This window comes from Malaya genurostris, chromosome 3 (assembly GCF_030247185.1).
Source record: "Malaya genurostris strain Urasoe2022 chromosome 3, Malgen_1.1, whole genome shotgun sequence".
NCBI lineage: Eukaryota > Metazoa > Arthropoda > Insecta > Diptera > Culicidae > Malaya > Malaya genurostris.
In genome coordinates this window covers 6,968,895-6,988,729 of record NC_080572.1, presented here as the reverse complement: position 1 = coordinate 6,988,729, position 19,835 = coordinate 6,968,895, and the positions used below count along the sequence as shown (strand labels likewise).

Sequence of the window (19,835 nt, the reverse complement as noted above, 5' to 3'; positions counted from 1 at the left end):
CCTCAATTCAACCTCCCACCCCCCGCGGAAATACTCGAAAAATGCACAAGTATGTGCTTACTTTGTCGGCCGTCTGTAGATCCGCATGTGCGACACGCAACGAAGCGACACCCACTGAGTCGAGCTGGTTGCGTTTGCCAGTTTGCCCAGGGCCTGCGGTCGGTGGACTTTTGGGTGTCGGTATGCGAGCGGCATCATCAGCGATTCTGTCGGTCGGACACGGCAGGTATAATAAATATCTCACTCGCCTCCTTCACCCAGTGGAATAATGCGAAATACAAACTGGAAAGCTTTGGAAAACACACCTCGTCAGAATCGGCACGTGATTTCTGTAAAAGCAGATTGACGGACAATGGTTTCTCTCCGAAGTTGGACTTCTGTTGTCTGGAAAATATAGGTCGTCTTCCGAAGGAAGAAGTAACAAAAAAGAATATATTTCACAACCTGTTGAACCCTTCGGGCGCTCAACCCTTGGTGGGTGATCCATCTCTGGTCTCATCGTTCGTCTGTGCTAAATATAAAGCAAACCAAAGCGGTCTATCGAAAAAGGCAGAGACATTTTCTTCTCGTTCTCAGTTTATCAATCGAGTCGGAGGCTTCTGGATATAAAACATTTCCGATAGCAGTTTTATTCATCCGATGTCGATATTTTCTTCCCTGGGAGTTGGTTGAGCATTAATAGTTTTGATAGCGAAATCAGGTGAAAACTGTTGTATTTGTATCATTGCTATTCTATTGTTACTTACTACCATACAATTTCTTTCAAATTTTTCAATTTAAATATTTGCAAGTATGACCCAGTCTTTAATTAGGACAACTTTACGCTATATTGTCATTTTACGGAATTTTTTTTTCTTTATTCCTATTTGCTCGAAAATTCTCTTACTAGTAACCAGAACATTTATTCAGACCGGAAAAGATTTGTCAGTTCCATCGAAAATTAAGAATGTCTGATATTCAGTTCAATAAAAGTGGTGGGCAAGAATTTTACACTCACTATTATACATTTTTTTGGTTTTACCTTTTTTTGCCTTTTTTTATATATATAAAAAATAGGTATAGAATTTGCTCAAACTTTCGAAAAATTTTCCGAGGCCCGGAGGGCCGAATGTTATATACCAATCGATTCAGCTCGACGAACTGAGCAAATGTCTGTGTGTGTGTGTATGTGTGTGTCTGTATGTGTGTTGTCAACTAAGAGGTCGAGATCTCAGAGATGGTTGGACCGATTTTGATCAAACTAGTCGCAAATGAAAGGTCTCCCCGTCACCCAGAACGCTATTGAATGGTTTTGAGATCGGATGTTTACTTTTTGAGTTATACGAAGTTTTATGTCAAAATTTTCAGTTTTTTGACAGTATCTGTCACAATTGACCTTGAAAACAGAATATGTTTTCAGACTTAGATTCCGCACGGTAATAGCTATCCAACAAGCCATAGATTGTTAAAATCCGTCCATTTTTAACGGAGATATCGAAATTTTTGTGTAAACGACTTTTCCCCCTATTCCGGCAGTAGGAGTTTTGAGCGCTGTATGACAAAGAACAAGCATTTCGGAGCAACGGAAAACACGATTTTTTATACTGTTACATACAATTGTATCTTAGTACCAAAAAGACTGTGTACAGCATCCTTTTTCATGACATTTAGCTTCGGACCGATTTTAGCACGGCTCGTTTTTGGCAACATAATCGTTCGAATATAACATATGTAAACCAGATGATGGCAGATTTTTTTTAATTATATTGTTTTAAACTACTTACAGCAATAAATGCTGGAAGAACATAACATCCATATACCATTCGAATCAGTTCGTCGAGATCGGCAAATGCGTGTGTGACAAATAATATCACTCAATTTTCTCGGAAAATTGCTTTTCTACAAATTCAGATTCATACGAAAAGTCGTATGTGGGAGCAAACAAAGTTCCTGAATTATGTTTGGTTCCGACCTCTGGCTCCGGAACTACAGGATGATATATGAAACGAAATCAAAATTGTGTAACTCATTCTTCTCGTAGATGGCTGAACCGATCTAAGATTCAAATGAAATCTAAGAATCATCTAAGATTCAAATAAAAAGTTTCAAGATTCTATAAAACATCTTGCTCTTCAGTCAGATCCAACTTCCGGTTTCGGGGATACAGGGTGATTGGTATAAAAATGTCTATTCCACATAAATTAATCAGGTTTATCGGGTTAGCAGATTTGGATAGTCGATAAAAAAATTAACTTTTTTCAGTTTTAGTGGTATTCAGTTGTCGATTCAGAAGGCACCTAAAAATTTATTTCGTGCTATGATTTCTCAAAGATGTCTTCACTGATAATCAAATATTTTGAAACAAATGTAAACTATACAGTTTCTCAGATGAATTTATATGACTTCGGCCATACCGATTTTAGAATTCCGGTTCCAGTATGAAATCGTTTCTCAAAGCTCAATAGTTTTCTCAAAAAAGCCTAATCGAATTACAGAAACAAAAATTCAAATTAAAATAAACTTATATACAAAATTAATTAATTTTATACATACACACAAAAATTAATTAATTTTATCAAATTATGACTTCCGGTTCTCGAATTACATGATTATGAATTTTTAAAATTCAAACCGATATAGAAGATGACAATCCCGAAAAGCTTCAAAGTTGGACTCAAAACTGTTGTAATTTATTCGTCATATGGCCATACGAATCGGTTTGGATTATGCTGGTTCCTGAATACCGGCTCTGGAAGTACCTTAAATTGCCGTAAACTCTAAAGTGGAGCTTACATAAACACACGCGGATTGATAAAAAAAGGTATCATCTCACTGATAGGTGGATTAAACACGTTTTTGCTCAATATTATTAGTTTTAATTTCCAACTCTTAAATTTTAAGAGTTTGATTCGCTGCCCGAAATCTTCTAAACTTTTTTTTATAAACCCTTATTTTTTGTAAAACGCACCACTTGTGCTTATCATGACGGGTATATCGACAGTTTGTACTTGACTGTAGTTCTGTAGAGAAAAAAAATCTCCATGAGAACATTTAAAATTTAGCTTAGTTGTCTTTAGTCGCCTCGAATGCCAGATATGAAAAAATCCAGAAGTGGCAAATGTGTCCGATATCAAGGTTTACGAAGCTTAGTATTATTTTTTCTCAACCAAAACCGTTGCAATTACAGTATTCAGTCTACTGAAGACAGTGACCTTTTTCTCTCATACACCCCCTTCCTCTGATATGGCGCAAGTGCTATGGCAATTCGATCTTCTAAATGAACCCAGATTGCTCATATATAGTGGCAATAACAATTCATTTTTCTCGGTACAAAATGCTGATAACGCACCACTGGCTTCCCCTTCTGAAGGATAATTTTGTGCGCACACAAAATACCGGTTGCCGCTGCAGTTGTGGAATGGGAACCGTACGGCGCAACTGCTTACCACCCCAACCGAACCGTTTTTTCTCTTTTGTACGTCCCAGGAGTGCGAGGATGCGTATCAGCAAGTTTCAAGGGAAAAATCAACATCTACATTGCGTTGTCTCTCGCAGGAAGGGGAGTTTTTCGCTAGTGCGCCCACTCACGGTATTGCTCTCCCAATTAGGAGTAGATATGCTGCCGTTAGCTTGTGAGCCAGTAAACTAAGCGATTCGTGAGCATTGCAAATCGTGACGCACGTGTTATTAATGTTGAACAAATGAGACTAAAATGAGACGAAACTTATTTAAAGTTTCATGATACATCAAAAAGTCTTGAAGAGAAAGGGAATTCATTGTTCGGTAGTATCACAATATTTTAATTATAATCGCTAGATATTGTTTACTTGTCATAGTTTTGAAGCGTCGTCTCGGTTCACATTCAGTCGGCATCATTTGAACAATGCTTTTGTCCGCGTGCTCAGTGGGAGGACCACCCAATAGCTAGATTCTAAATTTCTCTTGTTTCATCATTCCTCTCTTTCTGTATAACCCAAGTGAACTGCATTTAATACTCGCGGGTGTCTGTCAAATGGTTTCTCCTTCGAATCAGTGGCTACCGTTAGAGAGCCCCTCGACTGGAACGCGGACTCCGCAATTTGACAAGCGACAACCTTCTACTGTCAGCCACCCGGCAGGTGTAGCTTGCAGTGTGAGGAAATCGAGTCGGAGTTTTCTGTTTGTTACTTCTGGAAGACGAATTGATTTCGATTTCATGACAATCCGTGAATTGGTAACCAGGTAACAAGCTGGTATCTTTACTGTTGGGACAATACCCTGTAGCGTGAAGTTTTCTGAGAACTTCGATTAACCGGGAGTTTTTAAAACGGTTTCAAACATTGTTTTCGGGTGTTTACTCGTCAAACTGGTTCTAGGAACACTCGATATGTGTGTTATCCTAAAAAACTAAGGTTTCCAACTTTGAATCATATAGTTATACGTCTTCTGAGATCGATATTTACAAGCGATTGGAATGAGGTTTTTTTTTCTGATAAGGTTTTAAAAATTGACTAATGTGATGTCATGGTCCTGTATCAACTTTGTATGTTAGCAAAAAAACTTACTGTGAATTGCGTCATATGTACGATGGCGTTCCCAGTAGAATTTATAATGTTTTTCTATGTAAAACGAACAAAACTCGTTCAGCTGTACAAGTAGTAGACTGCGAAGTTGGCTTGTAAAAATTTATTCGTAATTTATTGAATAACAAAAGCCTTTTTTCTTAGCGTTTCGTCTTCGACTCGTCAGTGTATAACAGTTTATGTTGAACTGTTATGTCCAACAAAAGTCATGTCTCGTGCACAAAAATAGGCTAATCCCTAAATAACCACAATCTGAATCGGCCAGTTAAGTCGGAACTAGTTTACGTTAGACACGTCAGTTAGTACGATGTGCTTTGGTGCATTAAAAAAAATGTTACTCAAGTCGAGTTTGAGCTTTACTTCTGGCATAACAGTTCAACATAAACCGTGTAGCATTGACGAGTCAAATAACAAACTGTGTTGTTACATTTTGTCAATTCACAACGTCCTTTCCTCTTTCTAATGGTTTTATACTCGGTTGAGAACGGGTCGAGTATGCGTATGTGTCGAAAGCCTTTTCGCCTAAAAGATCATTTCGCCGAATGCCCTCATCTTGATATCGTAAAAAAACAATATTAAAGATGTTGTTAACCCAAAATCGAATATCTGTAATATTGCATATTTTAAACTACAAACAAAATCACTTTCCCATATTTATTTAAGGAAGGGAACTTTTTGATTGAAATTTTCAGATAAATTTATGAACCTTTTGAATTTATGTAATGGAATTTTTAAGAAAGGTAATTGACTTTGATAGCAATAAAACATTAAAGCATTTAAATTGTTGTGATATTATTCCGTGAACTGAATGCAAATTAAAAGTCGTCTATTTTTGCATGTGATTATCGTGAAAAAGTGTGGAGCCTTTGGATTTTTTTGTTTCGATTATAGAGGTTTTAACCGTCAGGTCATTGGCCTTTTCGGACCAGCAAAACTTTATGATCCTAATACCTTTGTAATCAAAACATCATTTAACATAAAAAAAATCACCTAACATTAATTCTATTCAATTCATCCTGCCCTCGGCATCTTAGAGCTTAAGCAGTACGCCTTTACACTTGTATGATATAATTAAAAAGAAAAAAATTCTATTCATCCACGTCAAAAAATGTTCAGTAGCCCTATTTCCCTTCATTTTTATAACCCGCTACAGTGACTCCGAAAGCCCACCACGTGACATTTTGCGTGTAGATTTGTTGAACCGAATACTGGGAGTTTCGTTCTTGTTCTGCATGAGCTTAAAGTTCGGCACCCACGCTTGCTTGGAAAAATATCCAAACTAACGAACGCATACCGACCGAACGTTAACGATAACACAGATGATGTTGATGATGACGATGATGATGGTGAAACCGCGTAACACACCCGATAAAGGAAGCGTCCGACAAAAGTGACAATCGAAGTGGGCGAAACGAAAAGTGGGGTATAACGCCCACTCACTCTAAAGCCACCCACCACCCAGTGTCTAATCTGATGATGGTCGCTCGCTGCTCGTTCACGACACGATCACCCACCACGAAGTACACACAAGCGACTAGAAAGGTTCAACGCTACCGGCTCGCGGCCCTGTCTCGGATTCGCGGTTGTATTCGTTTTATCGGTGGGAGTAAAAAAACCAACAGTAATAGTACTCGTTGAAGCAACAGTTGTTTGAGTAGGAACATAGGAGGATGTGAGTTGTGCCTATCGCTTGCTTAGGCGTAGCTACTACTATGTGAACTTGAATTTTTTGTGCGAGTTTCGGTTGCTGACCTGTGATGCGCTCACACACTTCCTGTAAACGTGTATTCGTGAGCTGTGATGTAGGAAAGATGTTTACATATTGACGTTTATTTTACTTTCGAGGATGTTTTGACTTATTCTTTCGAAGGAGCTCTTCTGAATATCGTGTTGGAATTTCCGTAGTAAATAATTTAATCCCAATGGTTTTGCGTTAAGCTGTATTTCGATTATATTTTATTGGTTTTAGCTATCTGTTGTATAATTGTACATATACAAAAATACATCATTTAAGATGAAGCGGACAGCTGAACTATTCACAACCAGAAATCGGCTAGTGTTCCGACTCATGTTTCACTAACCCACCGCAGTTTGTTGTTACCACTTTTCGTTCGGATGTGGGTGTCTTTCACATGGGGGTTAGATTTTTCTTCTCTGAGTGGGTGGTCTTTTTTCATCAGAATAGACGCTCAACAGGCTTAATACTGACGGTAATGTAAATGGTACTGACGATTAGGGTATCATTATCGCTTTATAACCGAGCGAAATTTCTCTTAATGAAAAGCATTACATCATGTAAACTTTCGTCTCTGATGATTAGCAAACATAGTGAGAGACGCAGAAGTTTTGAAAATAAAATTGTGCAAATGCTGGAAAACAAAATTGTACAAATACTGAAACCAGGCCAGTGCGCAGGAATCATTCAAGAGTAGGTTCAAGGGGGGGGGGGGATGTTTGGGGGGTAGGTAGGTTCAAAAGATGGGAAAGTTGCAAAAATTTGGAAGAAAAGTCGAGTTATTTGCACTTTTATATTTTTATATAATAAGTACTTTATTGTTCATGTAAATTACTGTTGAAAAATCTTCCCCCAAATCCCCTCCCCGCACGGGCCTGACTGAAACTAAAATATATATATTGGAAATATCCGACATTGGAACTCAAAAATTTGATGGCTTTCGGATGGATGCATTCGAAAATAAAATTGAATTGGAATTGAAATAAATTATGTTTCATAGACTTTCGAAAACAAATGGTTTTTTTCATTCAAATCGATGAGTGGATAGATATTTTCAAGTAGTAGGTGCAATGATATCGCAAATTCGAACGAAACTGGGGAAGCTATTGGGTTTTCTAAATACATCCATGCATAGAGAATAATTATGTTTCCACATTGAAAATATATTCAAATATAACGCGTAAAAATTACGTTATTCATACGAGAGGCACTCAATAAATATTATATATTTTTCTACTCTCTTTCAGATAATTGCCATATTATTTGGCAGCCTCAAACAAGCGTGATGACCACGCTTATCCCAACGTCTCAACCCACCGGGGTAGAGGCGTACGAGGACATGTTCAAGGAGATAACGCGTAAACTGTACGGGGAAGAATCGGCCCATGGTCTCTATCCGCACAATACTCAGGTGGCACAGGTTGCTCAGCTGGGATCGGGAACCCCAGCCGCACCCGAAGGTGGAGAGCGATCATTCACAACACTGGTGTCGGATCGAAGTTTAACACAAATTGATTATGAAACCACGACCGTGAACGAACAACAGCAGGGTCAACATTCCCAGTCACAGCAGCAGCCAAGCGGCGCCTTCAAAACGGAGGATCACCTAACAACGGCTTTCGGACTGGCCGCTCTCATGCAAAACGGCTTCCCGCCTCCAGGTGCCATACTGAACCCAGTTAACTTTCCCGTTAATACGGCGAAGCCTGCTAGCACAAGTGAGTTTGACATAGGTACCCAATTGTACATCATTGAAGTATCGGCTAAGTATACCAGATCTGATTCGTCTATTTAGAGATATTATGTAGTTATTATATGACTCTTGTACCATGTAAAATATGTGCTATGTGTTTGTAGTATCTTATGGCTCGTAAGCAGAGTTGCCATGTTATTTTTTCAAAAATCTGTCTCTGACTCAAAAATTTATCGGGATTTGTCTGTGTCTAACTATGTACAAGGAAATTTTGACCGGACTTTATTTTGAGTTAGCAAAACGAAAAGGTTTCGCCACCTATCGTATAGAGGCCAAAACCGTAAAGATCTGGTTAGATCTGACAAAATTTGTAAAATCTTGTAAAATTTGTAAAATCTGGCAAAAGAACTGGTTAATCTCTAACTAAGTGTCTGGCGAAACGAGAAAAATCTGGCATTTGCCAAATAAATAAGGGTCCGCTCATAAACCACGTAGACCAAAAGTCGAAGTCTACGTAGACTTTTCCTCTTCACATAACATGATGGAAATTTTGTTAAATTTATTCTCGGTGACATCATTCATTGCGTTTTATAGTTTCCCTGAGAAAATTCATGAACGCGACTAAGAAAAAAATATCCAGTAACATTTTAACCAAGTATTTACAAGGTGCTTAGTGGTACTTAAAATATTTAAGAGTGGTGTAGACAAATTTTGTTGTTCAACAAGTTGAGAATTCATGCCATACAACGAGTGCAACAATATTAAGTCAGCTGTAAAAATCGGTCACCGGATGGTGCCATGAATTCTTAGTTATTACAGATACACAAGTAGCAATGAGATACAATGTTTCTCAAACGATGGTAAACAAAATGGGGTTTCTTCTTGCATGCTCACGTTCAGTCTGGTGTATTTTTCGCATAGTTGTACTTGCGCATTTTTTTCAAATCTATTTTTCCTTAAGTAGCCAAGCTTTTGAAAAAAAATTCTGACTGAGTTGACTGAATTTCGCAGTGATCTTTTTTCAATGAAAAAAATTAGAGACTACGTAGACTTTGAACAAAATCCCCACTCCCCACTTGTAGACAAACGAAGACTTTTATGAAACCCCCCTCCCCCAGAGAGTCTACGTGGTCTCTAAAGCAACTGTCCTAAGCGCTAAAATCGCAGAAGATCCAATCAGTGCACAAAAAAATGTACCATCTAGACATTGCTTTAATCAGAAATACTTTTTTGAGTCATCCATGTCTATGAGAATATGAAGGTTAGTGTTCAACAATTGTTTACTTTCGAGGACGGGGTTTTAGTACAGTCAATTTGTAGGAGAACTAGTTAATTTTAATAACTACTAAGTATCAGCCATTGCTAGCCTTAAACTTCTCTAATCCTTTTGGTTATTTATGGATTCTTCATTAAAAAAAGTAGCTACCCATTTCCTTCTGTACCTTTTAGTACAGAGCCATTTCACAAATGGTTCTACGGGTTTCTGGCTGTCATTCGATCGATTCATGTGGTACCTATTTTCCCATCTTTTGCTATTCTTCCATGTCAGTGGTCGAAATTTGCTAGTTGTAACCAGGCTTCCCAAATGTACCGCCGCGCGACATTATTATTGAGGATGTCATGCTACTCTTTCCATGACAGCCTTGTGATAGGTTTCATCACGACAGCCCTTAGACAAATAGTTCTGTACAGCCAACGTTGCCGTCATTCACTTCGTTCGACAGTTCATTCCATCTTAAGACATTTTGTCATGGTCCACGACAGCCGAAGAAGCATGAAGTTCTCGCTGTTGCGACAGTAAGCTTCGGGTATCAGTCACTGCGTTGTTTCTGTCGAGAGCAAAATATTACTCTCCCTTGACCAGGTCTGCGACAGTAACCGGTGCGGTTCAAATTTGTTGCTCTTGGTTTGCTATGAAGATTCGAGGCAAGCATGTGGGTTTTAGTTTTGCCTTTGGTGATTGCTTTGCGCAGCGGTTGATCATTGCGCATAGCAATCACCGTTGGTAGGGCATTGATAACAATATAATTGATAATTAATAATATACGAAACTCCTAATACGAAACGGATTGAAGAACGGACTTTGGTTTTAATGAAAGTTAATTTTTATATTTTGGTCGATCTTCTATGAATTGATAGATCGATTAATTAAAGAGCAATGTTTTTTAATAGCTGAGTCAGTTCGGCGTGCTCCTTTCAGGCAGTTTGCGGTCGGTTTGTGGGCTGTAACATTCATAGTGTATGCGCGTACTGATGTGCGTGGAGCATTATTTTCATCCTCTTTATCTCTTCCTTCAGGATAGTAAAGGCGCAATCGTTCCTTATAAAGGGTGATTTTTTAAGAGCTTGAGAACTTTTTTAAACAATAAAACGCATAAAATTTGCAAAATCTCATCGGTTCTTTATTTTAAACGTTAGATTGGTACATGACATTTACTTTTTGAAGATAATTTCATTTAAATGTTGACCGCGGCTGCGTCTTAGGTGGTCCATTCGGAAAGTCCAATTTTGGGCAACTTTTTCGAGCATTTCGGCCGGAATAGCCCGAATTTCTTCGGAAATGTTGTCTTCCAAAGCTGGAATAGTTACTGGCTTATTTCTGTAGACTTTAGACTTGACGTAGCCCCACAAAAAATAGTCTAAAGGCGTCAAATCGCATGATCTTGGTGGCCAACTTACCGGTCCATTTCTTGAGATGAATTGTTCTCCGAAGTTTTCCCTCAAAATGGCCATAGAATCGCGAGCTGTGTGGCATGTAGCGCCATCTTGTTGAAACCACATGTCTACCAAGTTCAGTTCTTCCATTTTTGGCAACAAAAAGTTTGTTAGCATCGAACGATAGCGATCGCCATTCACTGTAACGTTGCGTCCAACAGCATCTTTGAAAAAATACGGTCCAATGATTCCACCAGCGTACAAACCACACCAAACAGTGCATTTTTCGGGATGCATGGGCAGTTCTTGAACGGCTTCTGGTTGCTCTTCACTCCAAATGCGGCAATTTTGCTTATTTACGTAGCCATTCAACCAGAAATGAGCCTCATCGCTGAACAAAATTTGTCGATAAAAAAGCGGATTTTCCGAATGGACCACCTAAGACGCAGCCGCGGTCAACATTTAAATGAAATTATCTTCAAAAAGTAAATGTCATGTACCAATCTAACGTTTAAAATAAAGAACCGATGAGATTTTGCAAATTTTATGCGTTTTATTGTTTAAAAAAGTTCTCAAGCTCTTAAAAAATCACCCTTTATAAGAGTGTAAAAGCCAATTGAATCAGATTTTAGATTTATATGTTAACGGTAAATAAATGTTCGTAGCGAAAGATATGTTCAAATCAAAGATTCCGTATTCGATACTCGTTAGCGTTAGCTTTGCAGTCGACTTGTAAGTCTACGGGATTTTTGCATGGCCAGTGCTGCAATACTACGGACACTAAGAATTCTTTCAAGTCAGGAATGAAACATACAAAACCTGGCTCGTTAAGTTCGTTATACGTTGAACCACCAATCGAATAAAAACCTTGAGTGAAAAATTTGGAGTCGGAATTTGCAAGGCAAAAATCATCCAGAAACATCTTATTTTCAGGTACCGTACAACAAAGCTTTGAATGCAAAAACTGAATGAAAAATTCCGGTTCTTCCAAAAAATATGTTTCCAAGCGTGGAATGCAGCATGGTTGCCCGTAACAGATTCGAATGTTTATTTTGTTTTATTTAGAAAAAAAGTTTTAATTCCCCAAGTTATGTAATAATGTCTTTCTTGAGTAATGTGGTCTCAAGCTTTCCATACATATCAAGTTCTCTTCTATATATGAATAGTATGGTGTTTCTATTACCCTGGAATATATTCCAAAAAAAAAATCGGATATAGTACGGTTACTTATATGATATAGGGTTGTGCTGATAATCTGCTGAATCATTTTCTTCCTGTTATGCATAGAATTATCTTATTTCCAGAAACAGCATATTAACTATTACATTATTTTGGTCATAGCTACCAGAAGTTCGCGACTTTTACACACGTTGAAACTGTCACTTTACATTGTAAAATTTAAAACTCGGTTAAAGCGTATCTTTCATCAAGTAGAAGCTTGTGTCAGTATATTTTGAATTCTTTAACTTAATGTCGTTGTTTACCACAAAACTTGCTATAAAAGTAACTGAGGCCCAAATTTATATCTACAGTTAAAAGGACAATTTCATGTAAACTTCTAGAAGTATCTCAATCATTTCCTTTATGTGCTTTTACGCTCAATCCAATTTTGGAAATGTAGATGTTGCAATCACGAGCCGCACGCAGAAGAAGATGCGGTGCATTGAAATTTCAAACAGCACATCCAGTTTATATGCGCTCGCTACAATTCTCGTACACATTTTTCGTTTTCTGTTTGAGTCGACTCTCACGCCCTCACGGAAAAGGAAAGTTATTCGTGAATAGCAAAGCGAACTATTGAATTTAATTCGGATCCGACTTCCGCAGTTAAAAGTCTAATAATGTCGAAAATTTTCTAAAATCTAATTGCCTTAGTAGCTTGTGTCTGCATTTAAAAAAATCAATCAGGAATCAATAAATATTGTAACAAAATAGTCAAACTTTCTGAGAGCCGAGTTCTTTGCACATATTTAACAGTTTTCTTTCTAAAAAGAAATTATGTTCTGAAAAATGTAGGTGTAAATCCCCGGTGAACAATTAAGTTTGAAACCGGGAATAAATAAAAGATATAATGAAAATAATAATAATAATAATAATAATAATAATAATAATAATAATAATAATAATAATAATAATAATAATAATAATAATGATAATAATAATAATAATAATAATAATAATATTGTAGCAGTCATTTCCGACCCTAAGAAACTCATTGTTTTAGTTATCCTAGGAGAAACAGAATTTAAGAGCTGTATATGACACGAATTTGTCTTTCATTTATTTAAAATTCAAAAATTAAATTTTTAAATTCCCAGTTTTGGTACTGATCATCCCTTAATTTCGAAACAAGAAGTCGAATATGGATGAAACTAAATGGAAGGCTTTTAATTAAATGATTTGCGATGATTAAATGATTTGCGATGAAAATTTCTTCTTAACTTTTCTTCACATAAACAACCATCTGTTGAACTACTTTTTATCTGAGAGCTCCCCCAATCAACTTCATGGTTGCGGACCCTGTATTTGTGTAGATGGTACTAAAAGATCTACCACCTCAACGAAAAAGAGCTCAATTACAAGGTCCGGGGAGTACTTAGAAACTTGCAATGAGAGCAAAGGGAAAGTCAATTTAAGCCGCAATGAAGCTATATGATTAGGCACTGAATTCCATAAAAAAACTTATAAACTTATTTTTCTAGTTTTGTGATATTTATGAAAACAAAAGAGGTTTATTGAAGATCTGTTCTCAAAGGTAGTAACAAATTAAGAACTCAACGTTTTTTATATTCTCATTCCTTCAACTGCTGGCAAAACCTATGTGAATGTTAAATGAACAACTAAATTTAAGCTATTTTAAATAAATTTAAGCTATTAGTTGATTGATTCCTATGTGGAAAAGAACAATTGAGAATACTAAATTTGTAACAAAGTTTGGGGTAAACCAAAAAATTTGATGCTTTTGGGAAAAATAATGGTTTCATTATATTTTTCTTTTTAAAACACTTTTAGCGAAAATCTGAAAGCACATGTTCACATATAAACATAAAAGTTGCCCATTCAATTTTATGGTCGAAAACTATTCAAAGTGCACCAAACATCTTATTTGGGTTCAGAGTATCATATTCTATAGTTTCAACGAAATCGGTGAGGCACGGGTACCAAAGTGTGCCGACTATTGGTGGAGTAACGTTAAATACACTACATAATTAATTAGTTGTGAAAAGTAGCTACGATTCGATCCAAAAATCAAACGTCATTATTCAGAATAAGGGTGCATAAGACATTTTCGGAGTATTGTTAATGAATGGAAGTGTATCTGTTTCTTTAGGAATAAGAAGGAAGCAGTAAGGATCAATACTTTAGAAATTCATATATATGAGCCGTTACACAAAACTCAGTGTTTATCTTTTAATATTCGTTAGTTATTAAAATTCATTGCCTTCGCCGACAGTATAAATAAATCTAAAACAATTTCTTTATTTCACAATGGTATTGTAATGAAACGTTACTAAAGTTTCCTGCAAAGGTAATCCCAACAACGCAATCGTATGTACTAGTACCATTTCATTGAGGCAGCCGAAATAGTGCGAGCGCACTATGACCCACGGCTCGTCTCCAGAAACAGCCGGTTTATTGCTTCAAGAGACATTGATGAGACAGCCGGCTTGCGACAGCCCTTCGTAACAGTAATGCCCTTAAAATCAAAGGATGTCTTCGATTTTCAAAGGCTGTCTCCGTAACATTTTATGCGAATGAGCGAACAGAAAGAAACAGGATACAAACAGCCCGTTCGGTTTGACTACTCTCCGGATAGAATACTCTCATCAATCTGGCGAGTACAAACTGTCTCAGTGACAGCATTCATTTAGGCATGCGAGCGCTGTTGCCATTACAGTTCGGCGTATGCTTCACACATATTGTAGACTGGGCTTTCGACTTTGCGCTCCGACAGTTCATGCTATCTCGTGGCGGATGTCATTGAAAAGCAGTACTGCTGGGAAGCCTGGTTGTAACACCGCAATAGACTCAAAAAAGGTATGGGTTAAAACGTAGTCAGATGTCATAACAACAACAACAAACTGCATGGGACCGTTCCGCGAAATCACAACTTCAATTGTTTGGCGCCATTTGATGACCGTTAATTTCCAATCCATTTGCAAAATGTTCTATTAAAAATAATATTTACAACGATACACAATAAAACTGCTTTTTTAATCAAACGCTTAATTATTTAATTTTGATTGCTCTAACAACTTTAGAATTTTGCAATCTATTCCACAACGTAAGCACGTTGTTTCAAATTTTTTATTTCTATGGACGCAAAGTAGACGAATCAGTGTTCCAAGAAGCATAGTCCAATAACTAATGCTATCTATTTTCATTTGCAGATATTTCCGCTGCCAGCTCCGACGATCGCTGGCAACAAACTCAGCAGGTTCAGCCCCAAGATCCGTCCGGTGATCAATCCTGGAACTCTGGAAAACATTCCTCTTCGTCGTATGCACAAAAATCGTTCAAAAAACCTAAGGTAGAGCCACAGGATAGCTCACCAACCGCAAACGGTGGCAGTACTTTGAATATTCCACAAACCGGATCGGATAAAAAAGGAAACTTCGGTGCTGCTACGGCAACGGTTGGAGCTGCAACTGGAAAAAGATATAGTTGTACGTCTTGCCCCTACACCACGGACCGTAGGGATTTGTTCACGCGTCACGAAAACATTCACAAAGAAGAGAAACCTTTTCACTGCTACGCTTGTTTGAAACAGTTCAATCGTGCTGATCATGTGAAAAAGCATTTCCTTCGAATGCACCGCGACATGGAGTATGAAATAGCAAAGACGAGACGGATTGTTAATTCCAAGACTTATTACAATAACGGCAATAGCGGCAACAGTATACCTGTTTCTACACCAATATCACAACCGGCAATTTCGCAGCCACAAACAATTCAGGCCAACACACTGAACATACCGACGGCCAGCTTTCCAACCCAAATAACCATTCCAACCCATCATGTCACTGTTGAACACACTTCCGCCAATATCTCCACAAACAATCATGAAATTAGCACAATGAACGGTGCTGTCCACCACGTTCAACATCAGAACCAACAACACCAACAGCAGCAACAGCAACAACAACAGCAGCAGCAGCCACAACAACCGGCACAAATAATTCTTGCCCCACCGATAGTCGCCATTAAACAGGAGAAAGGAAGTGCCATTGTGTCGAATAACAACAATAACAATGGATCCAATAGTACTGTCGATGAGAAGCCATTCGCTAAAAAAATCAAAGGCGAAAAGCGATTCACCTGCTGCTACTGTCCATGGTCCGGTGAGTTGGCGTATTTATTTCATTTCTTACATGTATGTCCTGTTCTCCGACTTGATGATGGCTTCCTCTTTTTTTTCTTCTGGCGGCCACAGCATGTGGCTGGCGGTGTAGCGCTCTCTGCCGGTTCCTGTCTAAGAATGGGTAGATCACTTGCGCATCCCCCACATCCACCTCCTCCACCATCGATTCCAGATGGATTGGTAATATGTTTGCAATTCTTCAAAGGGCAGTTGCAAGGTTCTGAAAGAGTATCTTCTCTCCTAGCTTGGCCGGAAGATGTACTCGGTCCCTGAGGTTCGTTTCTAAAATGATTACACCGATGTAGCGGACATTGTCCTTTGCATGTTTCGCATAAAACTCGATCTGCGGCTGCCATACGCATCAGAATCTCACTCGAAGTTTCATCCGCCATAGCAGCATGCTTCATGAGTATCTGCTCGATCAACATGTCCGAAACATCTGACGATGGTGGCGAATCATGTTTTGATGACGATTTCTTCTGCTGTAGCACATAGCTATTCGTCGGGTAACTTGCTAACGCAGCGGTTGAAGCGGACTGTACCGATACTGGTTCAAAATGCTGAGTTCCATGATTAACCATCTGCTTAGATATGAAGGGTGAAGAATGCGTTCCTACGCACTTGTCGATAAATTTTTCATCTCGCGGATAAGGACTGTAGTGGTCCTCTACACATGTACTACTACAGTGTGTTTGTAAAGATGTTTTTGTACGTGGAGTCCAAGCTTGAGTCGAGATCTCACCCGTATCTTCACAATTGTACATTAGAAGTTTACGTTTCAAATTTTCGACAAGTTTACAAAGCCGTTCCTTGTCCGGATAATTTGAATGATTATAGTATTTACTACATATTCGATTAATGTTGCAGTCCGAGAAATCACGTGAGGTCACTATTTCACGGGAAAGATGATAGAGGAATTCCGACAGATTACGTTCTTCATTCATTCTTTAGAAAAACACCATGATAATACAAGAATATATGTAGACACAAATCAAGAAAAGTTACTCACTTGAATGTTTACTTTCGGTTTTCACAAGAATTTGATTTTCCATTTAAATGGCCATTGCTGTCAAAACGACTGTTTTTGAATTTCCTAAAATGAATTTACCTTATTAACTCCGTTAGCAAAGCAGGCAGGGTAGTTTTTAATACCCTGCCTGCTTTGCTAACGGATGTAATTGCAAATTAATCGGATCGTGCCAGAGTGGAAGCAGAGACGAGCAGATCAAGCTTCTCGCTTCCACTCTGCCACGATCCCTTCGATTTACTGTAGATTTTTTGTTTGTTTTTCAATCACCAGCTCGGTTCAGCTTCTCGCGTTCACTCTGATTGCGCCCTCACAGTGCCAATATCTAAGCAAATATCTAAGCTATAGAACAAAGTTTCTACTTGCAAGTGGTGCAATCAGTCTAGCGACTGGCGACAAGATCGGTGCGATTTTTTAAGTGATTCTGTACGGTATGAATCGGCTGCGTAGTCTGTTAAAACAGAAAGGCCAAATTCCACAGAAGGAATGTAATGCAAAGATTTTACTGTCTTCAGAACATTCTGTCATTTGAACGCTATTTGTTTTGTTTACAGTAAGTTGAAAATTTTACTTCACAAAAACAAAAAAACAACCGAATATTTGAGCACCCAAATCGTCGAATTGAAGGGCCAGCCCACCCATCGTATAGTCCTGACTTGGCGCTTACAATTTCTTTTTGTTCCCTTACGTGAATAATGAACTGCATGGAGAGCGATTCAATACTCCCGAAGAAGATGTTGAAGCGTTCAAAAAGAGTGGAAAAAATGCAATGCAAAAGAAATTTTGGGTGCAGGAACACATCCTTTAGTACCATTGGTCCACATTGTCTGCCATCTTTCTTTAGTGCGTAGTCTATAGGGGAATGTGATGGCAAAGCTAGTAATACGATACTCTTCTTTTTTGGTGCCATTTCCCAAGGCTGATTTGGTTGCTTGATCAGCAATTTTGTTTAATATGATTCCCTCATATTATGGAACCCAAAGGAAAGATATTTCCCCTCCTCTGGATTTTAAACAACCGACTTCTCGTTTGATATCGTACCATGCAACTGGTGAAGTAGGATCCAGTTTAGTACTAGAAAGACTCATTACACTACAGCATATGCAACATTATCAGTCTCTATACCCGATCATCAAGCCATAACAAGTTTATAACAAAAAGTTTTTTCCGTAGCAAGTGCTGATATAATTCTGGTCTCGTTAGTAGTTAGAATATCAAAATTTTCTAACAAGTATCAAGAAGAGAAATAATTTAAATACGGTGTGTTGATCGGGTACTTTATGCTATTACTGTGAATTAGTAAAATGTGGAGTAAACTTGTCTAGTAGGTGATAAATATTTCTGCCATAATCCATCCGTCTTTATGTTTTATTTTAGATTTGAACCAACTCGACTCTGACCCGTTTTTACTCTACATTATCTTTACAGGTGCCGACAATTGGGGACTTAAACGTCACTTGAACACCCACACGAAACCGTTCGTTTGTATGTTATGCGACTACAAGGCGGCTCGTTCGGAGCGGCTAGCCACACATGTGTTCAAAGTACACAACAAGAAGGCTTGCAATAAGTGCAACTTTTTTGCCGAAGACCAGGCACAATTGAATGCACATCAACTAGAAGCTCAGTAAGTATTTTGTTTATTTTTTTTTTATGAAACCTGCGTTTTATTGGATTTAGAGTTCCGAATGAATACTAACAGCAAGCATTTTGAAAAATTCAGTCCCCATGAAAGCACTACTACTACTAAACCCACAAAAGGTACAGCCGCAGGTACGAATGATACCTCCACGGGATGTTCCACCATTAGTGTAACAGGGAATGTTTTAAGGAATTTAGGCAATACGTTTGTTCCAAACAATCTTCACGGAAACACCAGTGGGAACACGTTTGGGTGAGCAGAGATTTGTTGATATGAACATTTCAGTACTTCATTAGAAGAAAAGTGTTGTTAAGTAACTTTTGATTAGTTAATTAATTGAATCATTATGGCACAGTTTATTTGTACGATTTATAATTGTTCATCAGTTATTTAATTCTGACTGATTGCAAAGAATTTTGTTCAGTTTATTTTTCAACAAGATCCTGTTTTCTTCTCATCTCTAACCAAATTAATAATTTTAAGAACTGGTTCACAATCTCTTTGAACAAACATGCTTCCCTATGAAAATGATCGATCCAACTAACACCAGGGCGACGAACAACACTAACAGCTACCACACGACAGCAACTGCGATAACCACAACCACTAGTACCGGGAATATACTAACAAACAGCAACGCGTCCAATTTACTCGACACGATTAACCAGCATCTGGCGTCGACGACAGTTGTTGGATCGGGAAACGGATTAGGTGGAGGGGTTGGACTGGCGGCAACTCCTCAGCACCACACTCTTCACCACCAGCAACAACAGCAACAGCTGCAGCAACATCATCAACAACAACAGCAACAACAACCGCAACAGCATCAACAGCCACAAACCCACCACTGGATAGCCAAAGTGAACCGGAAAAGAGGAGCTGAGCTTCTTTTTAGCTATCTGGAGGCAGAAGGAAGTGACTCAGAAGACTATGCTCGGTAATCAGAATGCTGTTGATGAATTTCGTTTGCAGTAGCTAAGCAGTTTGTTTTTTTTTGTGGCACAGTTTTGTTTATTGGGGTTTACTGAATCTAATGAGTGTATGATATTAGACATTACGCGTTACAAGGCAATGCTGTTAGAATCAGTTGCCAAATCAAACCAGCATGAACGAAGCGTTGAATGCCTAATATGATGTCGCAATAATTATACTTTATTACGATACTATTTTGTTTTTAAAT

General features: G+C 38.2%; 2 protein-coding genes across 5 annotated transcripts in view; one reads left to right on the top strand and one right to left on the bottom strand.

Moving 5' to 3' along the window:
* The window catches only part of LOC131434692 (protein charlatan), a 48,740-nt gene that overhangs the window by 26,678 nt on the left and 2,227 nt on the right, over positions 1-19,835 (top strand). For 2 of the 4 annotated variants that reach the window (XM_058601687.1, XM_058601688.1), the window contains exons 2-6: positions 7,524-8,009; positions 15,016-15,966; positions 18,442-18,640; positions 18,737-18,907; positions 19,206-19,592. In XM_058601687.1, coding sequence (XP_058457670.1) covers positions 7,562-8,009; positions 15,016-15,966; positions 18,442-18,640; positions 18,737-18,907; positions 19,206-19,592 — 2,156 coding nt within the window. In that variant the 5' untranslated portion in view covers positions 7,524-7,561. The remainder of the gene's footprint in view (positions 1-7,523; positions 8,010-15,015; positions 15,967-18,441; positions 18,641-18,736; positions 18,908-19,205; positions 19,593-19,835) is intronic. The other 2 variants (XM_058601689.1, XM_058601690.1) reach the window with 2 other exon arrangements.
* On the bottom strand, positions 15,963-17,106 carry LOC131434693 (uncharacterized). The gene is made up of 2 exons (XM_058601691.1): positions 16,996-17,106; positions 15,963-16,931 (listed from the first exon to the last, which is right to left on the bottom strand). Exon 2 carries the CDS (start codon positions 16,928-16,930, stop codon positions 15,986-15,988), a length of 945 nt encoding a protein of 314 aa, XP_058457674.1. The 5' UTR covers position 16,931; positions 16,996-17,106; the 3' UTR covers positions 15,963-15,985.